This window comes from Ziziphus jujuba, chromosome 1 (genome assembly GCF_031755915.1).
Source record: "Ziziphus jujuba cultivar Dongzao chromosome 1, ASM3175591v1".
In the NCBI taxonomy this organism is placed as follows: Eukaryota; Viridiplantae; Streptophyta; class Magnoliopsida; order Rosales; family Rhamnaceae; genus Ziziphus; species Ziziphus jujuba.
The window spans coordinates 35,767,839-35,779,345 of NC_083379.1; the positions used below are offsets into that span (position 1 = coordinate 35,767,839).

At 31.6% G+C, this 11,507-nt stretch overlaps 2 protein-coding genes across 4 annotated transcripts; both read right to left on the minus strand.

Moving 5' to 3' along the window:
- Positions 1 to 374: 374 nt before the first annotated feature.
- Positions 375 to 4,517, minus strand: LOC107430817 (G-type lectin S-receptor-like serine/threonine-protein kinase At4g27290). Of its 3 annotated transcripts, XM_025068170.3 has the most exons (8): positions 4,114 to 4,500; positions 2,790 to 4,013; positions 2,447 to 2,578; positions 2,073 to 2,230; positions 1,747 to 1,957; positions 1,404 to 1,641; positions 1,162 to 1,312; positions 375 to 921 (listed from the first exon to the last, which is right to left on the minus strand). In XM_025068170.3, exons 2-8 carry the CDS (start codon positions 3,877 to 3,879, stop codon positions 598 to 600), a joined length of 2,304 nt encoding a protein of 767 aa, XP_024923938.3. In that variant the 5' UTR covers positions 3,880 to 4,013; positions 4,114 to 4,500; the 3' UTR covers positions 375 to 597. The 3 variants fall into 3 exon arrangements, with proteins under 3 accessions (XP_024923938.3, XP_024923936.3, XP_015897172.4); XM_025068168.3 differs by having other exon boundaries at positions 1,768 to 1,957; positions 2,790 to 4,517; XM_016041686.4 differs by having other exon boundaries at positions 2,790 to 4,503.
- Positions 4,518 to 6,551: 2,034 nt separating this feature from the next.
- On the minus strand, positions 6,552 to 8,754 carry LOC125420732 (protein FAR1-RELATED SEQUENCE 5-like). The gene is made up of 3 exons (XM_048467647.1): positions 8,110 to 8,754; positions 7,507 to 7,995; positions 6,552 to 7,352 (listed from the first exon to the last, which is right to left on the minus strand). The coding sequence occupies exons 1-3, from the start codon at positions 8,752 to 8,754 to the stop codon at positions 6,552 to 6,554; spliced, it is 1,935 nt and encodes a 644-aa protein (XP_048323604.1).
- Positions 8,755 to 11,507: the final 2,753 nt, after the last annotated feature.

The following is an 11,507-nucleotide window of genomic DNA, read 5'->3' on the forward strand; positions in this document are numbered from 1 at the left end:
CGTCCCAAGTACGCATGGACAGCTGATTCAATGAATTCCATAAATTCTGTGGACCACACAATGCTTCCATCACAGAGTTTGCAGATAGCAGAGTCTGTAACTACATACGGCTGCTGTCAACATTGACTTGGCCTTTGGTCTTTGGTCTTGGTCTACTTGATAGCTTTTGAGGAAATTTGGCTTCCTTGGTTTTAACGTGTAGAAGACCATTTTTATTACGTCACAAAAAAAGTTTGGAAAAAAAGATTAGCAATCTTTAGCTGTACGGTTTTTCTAGTAATAAAATCTCATGTATTAAGCTAAATGCAGCAAAAAGAAACAGCATGATTTTTTTGACTTATTTAGAGACCTAGATATTTTTTTGGGTCTACTGGTAGAAGAAGTTCGGCTTATCAGTTGAAAATCAATAATACAGACAAGTCGTTTAATTTTGGACGGACTTGAAACGGATTTGGACTTTGAAGCCCATAACTTAATGATGGACTTGCTACAAAAGTATGAAATGATGCCTTAAATAGGCCCAAAAACATTTATGTTGTTCATTGATTTTGGATCCCCGACCCAAATGTTCCATTCCATTTCCGTTCTCCTTGGTCCTTATCGAGCCTCCATTAGCGATATGGTCATCTCGTTTATGGAAGGAAAGAAAACATGCTTATTAGTTGAGGAAGAATATTCTGCTTCTGCCAAATGGAAATCTCTTTCCATGAAATAACCAGGTGGTTTAGGCTGAACCAACGCACCTTCACCACCCAGCATCATAACCACAGACGACATGCTTGGCCTATCCACTGCGTGATGTTGCACACATAGCAAGCTGATATGGATGCAACGCAACACTTCCGACTCTCTCTCTTTGTAATTATCCATGCATGCATCAATCAGTTCAGATGGTTTTCCTTCTTGCATTAGTGTCCACGCCTATGCACATATACATATATGTTAAATTAATTTATGGGTCTGAATTAATTTTATATCAAAATAAGTAACATAAACTTGTTATCAAAGTAAGTATATAATTTAATGGTTCACATATTCATGCAATGCATCAAATAAAAGTTATCCTGATAGAACTTATGTAACAAACTCAATAAAATTATGTAGCCTTTTTTTTTTTTTTTTAATTTTTTTATTTTGGGGGGGGGAGGGTGTTATACTGACATGTCCAATGAGGCTGCCACCGTGGTTTTGATGATGAAAACTTCTGCTTTTCTTCCCACTTATAATCTCCAACATCAATATACCAAAGCTAAAAACATCAGATTTCGTTGAGAATTGCCCATCAAAAGCATATTCCGGTGCCATGTACCCACTGCACATAGACGCACATTTAGCATCTAGTTCATACATTAATTAAGAAGTTAGCTAGCATCAATGGGAAGTATATATAAAATATTACTCACTAGGTTCCTACTACTCTGTTTGTGTTTCCTTCTGTTTGATCTCCTCCAAATGTTTTAGCCATGCCAAAGTCTGATATCTTGGGGTTCATCTCCTTATCAAGTAAAACATTACTGGCTTTGAGATCTCTATGTATAATTCTCAATCTGGAATCCTGGTGGAGATACAGAAGCCCTCGAGCAATTCCACATATGATCTGGAACCGTTGCGACCATCCCAATAGTTTGCCTTGCTTCTCATCTAGAAAATATGTATTTCACATTAATCAAATGTTTAAACCCACAACATTGGGCAATTAATGGTATAAAAAGGATTATTTTTCCCACAGGTTGAGAGGTTTCCAACCAAAAATGAAAGAGTGCAAACTTTTGTTGGGCATATATTCATAAACCAGCATTTTCTCTTCTCCCTCAATGCAGCAGCCAAGAAGCCTTACAAGATTCCGATGCTGAAGCTTAGCAATCAGTATTACTTCATTCTTAAATTCGTTTACTCCTTGTCCCGAACTCAATGACAGCCTCTTCACAGCAATTTCTTTTCCATTATCTAGCATACCCTGAAAACGTTACTTCATCAGGAAGAAAGGCAGAAAGTCTTTATTATATTTGTCATGCTTTCTAGCTTCCATAGATAGGACCTATATTATAAATAGCTTGTTAAAATAATCTTACCCTGTATACAGGTCCAAAACCACCTTCCCCAATCTTATTCTCCAATGAAAAATTCTCAGTTGCAGCTGCTACTGTTGATAGGTCAAAAAATGGGAGTTCCAAGTCTTCATTTTGGTCTCCATTGTACACACTTACCATTTCATTTCTCTTTGTTTTTTCTGCTTAAGAAAAACATAAGAGAGTGAAAAAATGAACTTCATAATGTATATAACAAATGTCAATGTACCCACAACATATATAGTACTATTCTAAATTGAACGCAAATCAGTATATATCAGTTCCCTTAATAATTTGACTCATAAAAACAAACTTGCTAATAATTTCATATCATAGATTATTTGTCAATTTGTTTGTTTTGGATCAATATATATTACCTTTCAAGGAGGCTTTCCTCCTTCTGTGAATGCAAACGCCAAGAAAGAGCATACCAGAGACTACGCCAATGACAGCTACAGCTATCACCGTTGTCTTCATCTTACCATTGCCTCTTGGTTTTTTCATCTTATCTACTTATTTGATAATTGGTACAAAAAACAAAATATGTATAAGGAAATTGCTGCTAAAAAGGTATTTAAAATTAACTTGAAAAGAAAAATACTAAACAAGATGGACATGTTGCTCAAAGAAAATTGAAGCACGAGTGAACTCAAACACCTAGGTATTTTATATATATACATATATTTATATTCAACAAATGGTAAAAAATTAGGTTCATACCTAGCTCTGCAGCTGGCATTCGAACATGCAGATCCTGTCCACCATCAGCTAACCATTTCATATCTACTAGATCACCGAACCAGAGGACACAACCACTACCATTTCCTCTAATATCTGAGTTCACATAAGCCATACAGGAACAATTGTTCAAGCATTTGGTCCTGCATTCCTCCAGATTCATACTATTGTTCATCCAAGTATGTGTGGTATCTGGCAATTTCAAACCTACAAATTTGACAAACCCATCTCTATGTTTCTCCTGGCAGCTCAGTGGTAGATTGCGTTCACATCCTTGAGACCAGTCCTTCTTGTTCCAATTTTCTTGGGACTTAGGCTTGAATCCTTTTAAACACTCACAGATTGGATTTTGGCCAATGATACTACATTTTGCGTTGGCTCCACAGAGGCCATAATCATCACATTTGTCTTTAGGCAATGAGCTACGTACTGTCCAAGGATCATTTGGCATAATCCATGTAGAACGTTCACGCTTACCAGTGGTTTGGTTCAAAACAACTCTAGAAATCACCTTAGTAACCTTGAGAGTGTATGTGTAATAAACTTCATCATCGCTGTAAACAAATTTAAAGCCGTAAACGTCATTGGCTTTTAGTTCTGGTAAACCGCTGAATCGAAGGCCATTCCATGGACCCGTACGATAGTATTTTGTAGTGCCATTCCATATATATTCTTCAGGATATCTACGAGGTCCTAGCTCCAACCCATATGTGAAATTTCCAGGACATGGATCCTCTGGATTCCTCCATGCTGACAGGCCCCTTTTAAGTCCTGTTCTCAAGTCCCATCCCAACTTCATTTCAGGTAAGAGTGTATCAGAAGGATAGTCGAAGCTTTGCCAAAAATAGGATCCTGCATCAGCATTTTTCTCATCTCTTAGGACTAGATTTCCAGAGTCTAGTATCTGTACCAATGGATTCTGGGCTTGTTTCGGTGAGCTCGTCCACCAAACCACACTCCTATTCTGACCCAGAAGAACAAGATTTCCTGTGCTGTTTATGGTCAACAAACCAGATGAATCCTCAATTGGATTGCATCTGTTTGCAACCCAAACAACTGTTCTAACTGGCATGAGCTTCTTGTACCAAATTCCCAAGTAACGATTCTTGGAAGAACCTGGGCTAAAGAAACCCACCTCAAAGTTCCCTTCTTTTGAAACCAAGGTTTTGCCATCGCTAATAGATTGTAACGGACGAATACTATCAGCTGCCAATGAAAAAGTAAAGCAAATGAGCAAATTAACAGTGAAAAACATAAAAGAAGGAACCTCCATTGATTTCTACTTGAAGAAACTTTCTCTGCTTACTGGTTCCAATTTAAAGATATAGACCCCCTTTGTGATTGGGCATTGAGAAGGGACCCATAAAATAAAAGTTATTGATAAGCATCCAGGTTTTTCAAATGGTGGAATTTTCCCACCTTCACTGCTACAACTAAATTTGCATACATAATTAATTTGCGAAAAGGGATCTTTCCATCACTAGTGCTCTATGGCCAACTGTCTCGAAAAGAGTTGAATCAAGTGGCCAATTTTTGACATCCATTTCAATCATTTATTTCTCTCAAAATTTACTGCTAACAATACTTTTCAAGAAATGGCACAACCATGATTGGATTGCTTTGTCTGAGGTTATAAATATCCTTAAAGAGAAGGAGAATGACAGCTAACCCTAAGCATGTTCCTTGGTGGGGTTTCGTCTATAAATTATTGACAGCTAACCCCCACACAACGGGGCTTTCATTTTACGGTACAGACGACTTAGGAGGCGACTAAACCATTATAGATCATCAATCTATTTCTTTTTATACAAAATTATATTACAAAATATTATAAGGAGAATGCATTTACTGAAAATTACAAGTCATAAAATGAGAAATCTTATTTGTTGAAAAAAGAAATGGACTCAACTTGCTTTTAAGAACATTTGAGGATCCAAATATTTTTTTACAGTTTGTCTACTAAGGTAAGGAAAAAAATAATTAACTTAATAAATAAATAAGAACATAAATTGATGAACTTACTGGAGACGTATTCTTGAGCATTTTCCGTTTTTGAGGGGATTTTCAGACTGGAGGGCGACAAACAGAGACTGAGAGTTTGAATATGGAGAAGGAAGCTCAGAGTCCGGAGCGTAGTCAAAATTTTGTTTTGCTTTATTAATGTGCAGATGGCATTATTTTATTGTGCCACATTCCTTAGTTAAAATTATTTTTATTTTTTTATTTTTATTTTTTATTATTTTATTTATTATTATTATTATTTTTTTTTTTACTTCCATCCACAGCCACGTTGCAACTTGTGCAGGGACGGATACAAATCTTCTGTATCCAAAATTCTGTTCTCAATTCTATTTTATTAATAAAAAATTAACATTTTATTTAAAATATTATTATATATTTTATTCTGTTTTCATGCTATTTACCGTTAAATTATACTAAAAAAGTTTTATCCAACTGGATCCATTTTATTAAAATTTAAAAATAAAATATTTTTCTTTTTTTTTTCCTTTTCCTTCTATAATTTTTTTTCTTTTCTTTTGTGTTCCTTTTTTTTTTTTTTTTGGTTTCTTGTGCCATTCTTGCGGTTCTTCTACCTTTCAACTATAACTTGTATATTTTTTAATTATCATTATACCAATCGTGTTCTACTAATTAAAGTTTCAAAAAAATCCTAAATCATTCTTCTTCTTTTTTATTTTTTATTTTTATATTTATTATGCAATCCCCTACCAGTCTTCACTCTTTGATCCCGTAACTGTTATATTTTTTTTAATTATTATTTTTTTTTTCTACCATGTGGCAGCAGCAGCCATTAAGGCTTCTTTCTCTATTTTTCTTTCTACCAGGCACTGCAGCAATTTCTTTCTGTTATGTTATATATAAAAAAAATCAATTTATAATTTTAACAAAACACATCTATCATCAAATATAAAAGAATACTTTATTCATCAAATATATATATATATAAATATTATTTTTAACTCTAAATAAATGTAATAAATATTTCTAAAGTGCATTGAATAGTAAAAACAAATGATATAAAACTTATTCTCAATAGTAAAAACAAATAATATAAAACTTATTCTCAATGTTTCTATATCCCTATGTCAAACTTCTATATACTTTCGTTATTATCAATGATATAATTGTCATTGAATCCAAAACATTGGTGTTCTTGGTGGATTGCATGCACCTATAAAAGGACACACAAATACATGTCATTTCCTATAAAAATAACGCAAACTTTAAAATAAAAAATAAAAAAACACATATATATATATATATATATATATATATTTAATAATCTTTTGAAATACCTGTTCTAATAAATTCAACATATTTGTATTCTAAATCCAATTTGTTGAAGCAACGTGACTACGAACCTAGTATATATAATATTTTAATACATATATATATATATATAAAAAACAAGAAAATAAAATAATATTAAAAAATTTTACCATAAAAAAAATAAAGCATGAACCATAAAGATGAAATGTAATTAAAAATATAGTATTACTTAATCACTATGGTATCCAGGCGCTATGTTGAATGGCAAGTTTAATAGATCTTGACTATTAAAATTAGAAGAAACCTGCAAGTGAAAATATATGCAAGTATATTAAATATTAATATAAATAACACAGATAAAATTTTGGTTAATAATAATTATAACTGCATTGACTGGAATATTGAAATAACTAAGTTTGTTGAATTGAATGTGAATTCTTACATCATTATGTGCTATTTCACTAGCATGTGACTGTTGCTGAGGTGGTTCTCCAAGTGCAACATTTTTCTTCTTTCGCACCCTTTCAAGAGCATTTTTTGGCCTTGTAGATTTTCTACATACTCTTTCTTTATTTTTAATTCCTTTAATCTTCTCACTAGCACTTGGTACGCTTGTACTCTCTGTGATTTAGAAATGGATTTTCCAATATTATTGTCTTTTAAATATGCATCCACATATTCTAAAATCTTAGCAAGAGCAGTTCTTGCAATTTTATATATTTCTTCTGTTTCTGCTGCCTTCGTTGCCACTTGAGTTTGCAATCTACACAGGTCCTTATAACATCTTGCCAAACTTACTTTAGGGTCTTCATTTATTGTATTTGCAAATGCAAATTTAGAATTTCCCAACTTTGCAGATTTTGTCCATTGTTTCATTATATATTGTATAGGAATTTTCTTTATATCCTTTGAAGAAAGAACTTTAAGAACATGGGAGCACAAAATTCCTGTAAACTTAAACTTTCTACAACTACAAATCACTGTGTTATCAGAAAAATCATATCTAACAATCTGCTGAAATTGTTTTTTATGATTGGTAAGTTTGTACTCCGTCACTGTCCCAATATGATCAAATATTTGCATAGCACAATCATAAGCCTTACATAACTCATCTTGGAACACCTTAAATACTGTTTGGGTGTAAATACTTACTGCATCTTTTAGAATTTCAACTGGAAATGATAACGATGGAGTACTTTGAGTCGCTTTGAAATCAACCTTTAGTTCTTCATAACGACGATCTTCAATTAACCTCTGAAAATGCTCAAAGAACCTCAATAAATTGTGTTGATAGTTGACATAATTTTTAATCACATTATTCATACTCGCACTCCGTTAAGTAGTAGTCATAACTGCACAAAAAGTCTCTCTGCCATAAACCAATGCCCATTTCTTTCTCAAATCAAACATTCGTAATAAGCCAATCATTATCTTTAAGATCATATTTCTCAAGCATTGCATTCCAAGCTAGAAAAAATTCTTGTTTATCTTCATAATCATATATACAGCTGCTAAAATCTTTGGCAAACTCTCGAAATTTGGCAAAAGCTCCACTAAGATGTTTTGCTGCATTTTGATACAAGTGCCATATACATAACTGATTACATGTTTCTGGCCATTGAGAAGTTAATGCTTTTGCCATTGCTGGATCTTGGTCAGTAAGAATAATTTTTGGTTTTTTACCTAACATTCCTTTTACAAAAGTATCAAACAACCAGATAAATATTTCAGCACTTTCATCATATAATAATGCAATTCCAAATATAGTAGTTTGCTTATGGTGGTTCACCCCTAGAAACATAGCCAAAGATCGACCACTTTGATCTTTCCTATAAGTTGTATCAAAGCTAACTGCATCACCAAAATGAGAGTACTCAATCATCATTTTTGCATCTACCTAGAAAATATTACTTATTAAATCATCTTGATCCACTTGTATTGCATTAAAAAAGTAAAGATCTTCCAATTGCATAGATTGTAAGTATTCCAAAACACCACCTGTCTTTCCTACCTTCATTTGAATTGTTCTTTTCGTTTTCACGTAATTCTTGTAATCATCATGAATAAATCCAAGATTTTCATACCCACCTACTCGCTTAGCCATTAACTCCAAACTTGCTTTAGGAGCAATTCCTGAACTATTATCTATATCTATTTCAGCTGCTTGGACAAAAGTTAACTTCCTCTGAGACCTATGCAAATGACTTTTACTGGGAGTTGATGTCACATGTGTATGTTGGGCAATGAAATCGGTAATATGATATTTACCAGTCTGATTCAAATTTATTTTCATTCTAGCTAACCAACCAAATCTTGTTTCAGCACGATGAGATTTAACATTAATATTTCGTTTATCCTTTTCTCGAAAGCCTTCACAACAATGATAAAAAGTTCTATTTGTCATCTTTCCACTTTGATCTTTATGTCCCTTACTCCTTCGCATGCCAAAACCAACCTTGTAAGCATAAGCATTATAAAAGTTATAAGCTTCATCTTCACTTTTAAATTCTATTCCAACTTTTGGTATCATTTCATCCAAAATTTTAGAATGAATCGCTTCTATTTTTTCTTGGCCAGTTATGTTTCCTTCATATTTTTTATCTTCATCTTCCAATGATATATTAATATCTTTACCCACATAACTATCATTATCCATGATCTTTAGCACTATAGTTAAATATTATAAAGAAAAAAAATTAAAATTATAAAAATTAAAGATAACGGTATAAATATATATATATATATATATATGACAAGCTTAATCATATTAAAAGAAAATATAATATCAAAGCAAAATAAAAAAAGAATAATATCTTAAGCCTAGAATATTTTAATTTATTATAAAATATTAGAATATAACAAGAATGCAATATCATATTTTAAATCCTCTGATGGATACATTACCAAATGAAACACATAAATGAAAAGGTTAAATTTTATATGTTTTTTTCTATGGTTTAGATTAAATATTATATAAATAAAATTGAAATCAATATTGAATATAATAATTACATAAATTTACTCAAGCAAATAATCAAGAATGTTGATATAGAAAGCAATAATCACTTATCGAAGACTACCAATGAAGTTTCTAATTTACAATAAAGAAGGTACCTTTTTTTTTTTTTTCCCCAAGAATGATAGGTATGATTTGATGGTTGCTGCAGTGCCTCACGACAAAAAAAACTAGAGAAAGAAATTGCTGCAGTGCCTGGTAGAAAGAAAAATAGAAAAAGAAGCTTTAATGGTTGCTACGGCCGCATGGTAGAAAAAAATAATAGTAATTAAAAAAAGTATAATAGTTACGAGATCAAAGAGTGAAAACTGACAGGGGGGATTGCACAACAAATTAAAAATAAAAAAAAATCAGAAAAAAAGAAGAATGATTTAAGGTTTTTTTGAAACTTTAATGAGGGGGACCCGATTGGTATAATAATAATTAAAAAATATACAAGTTATAGTTGAAGGGGAGAAGAACGGCAAGAATGGCACAAGAAATCAAAAAAAGAAAAAAAGAAAAAAAAAACAGAAAAAGAATGATAAAGGATTTTGTTTTTAAATTTTAATAAAGTGGGCCCAGTTGGAGTTTTGCAGTCACAAGAAAGCTTCTGTTAGTATAACTTAACAGTGAATAACGTAAAAACGGAAGAAAATATGTGATAACATTTCGGATGAGGTATTAAATTTTTATTAGTGGGATAGAATTGGAAACAGAATTTTGGAGATAGAAGATCTGTATCCGACAGGGGACATAGCAAAAATTTTTCTTGCTGGTATCCTATTTTGTTTTATACATGGAACATGGAACAAGAGTTAGGATACCAATTTAGTTGTAGTTTCCCAAGTTATAACTTTTTTTTAGGGATATTATGAGTAAAAAAGGAAGATTTTGTTTTTTTGCTTATATATATATATAGAATAATTATTTTATTAAGATACAATATAAAAAAGACAACCGAAATAAAAAATGATCGATTTATCTTAATTAATTTAAACTGTTTGCTAATTTTATAAAATTAAATATTCTGACTGGATCAAATCTGTATATATAGAGTCAAATTTAACTCAACAGATGAACTTACTAATTTTATATTAGATTTTTTTATCAGCACTTTAATTTTTTTTTAGCTTAGAGTGTAAAAATTAATTAATACAAATTTTGTAAAGATCCAATAAATTATAACTATATTTTAATTTTTTTATTTTTTAATACTATTCAATGATTAATAAAAAAAAAATTTGAAAGTCAAGTGTTAATAGATATGAATAGAAGATTATTGACATAATAATAATAATAATAATAATAATAATAATAATAATAACACAAAAACATTATTCCTCCAAACACCTATAAAAGTTCATGACTCCAGGTTCCACCTACATAAACACACAATTCCAACTACTTCTGTGTTTCTTCATGAATGCATTCCTTAATTTTATGGTTATTCCCAACTTTAGTAACAGATTTACAACTTCCGAGATTTGTTTTTTGGGTAATGACTTTCGACAGATTGAAATTGACTTACAAAATTGCTATCATTTATTAAGTATTGAACTTGGCTTACAACAAGCTTACTACGACCTAATTTGATACGCAATTCTCATAAAAGAATTCAAGTCAATGCCATTCCCATTCAGTCTCACCGATGCATAAAAGTTTCTTTTCCATAGCGTGCCGTCTCAAAATATTTCCCTTTTTTTTATGACGCTTTGACCTGTCTATTTTCTGAATACCAGAACTGGTGGGTTTCATTAATTATATTAAATAAGCTAATTTATTAGTTTGAATTTGACATGTTGCCTGTGCTGGTCATCAAGCCAGACGTATCAGTGATTGCGTTGCATAGATTCGCAAACCAAACAACAGTACTTACTGGGAGGCTCTTGTACCAGATTCCCACGTAACCACCTGGAGTGAAGAAACCAAGCTCAAAGCTTCCTCCTTTTGAAACCATAGCTCTGTCTTCACTAAGAGATTGGTGTTGACGAACGATGCCAAGAGCCAGAGAAATAGTAAATAAGTGAAATAGAAAATTAGCCCCGACAAATATAAAAGAATGAATCACCATCGCTTCCCACGCGTTTTGCTCTTTGCTTTCTGCTTACAAATTAATGAAAACAGGGCCGTCCTAACCCTTGCTAAAGCCTAGGCAAAAATAACAATAATTTTTTAAAACTAATTTTATTATTATTATTATTATTTTTTTGTTTATCTATTTTTATTTTTTTATTTTAAAATACAAAACTATCAATTAAATCTTTATATTCAAGTTTTGATGATAAAATATTTTTCAACTTATAAACAAAAATGTAAAAGCACTAAAAGGGATTGATTAGTTCTACACTATGAACTTCCATAAAATAAAAAATAAAAAATAAAAACCTATATTATGAACTACAACAAAAACT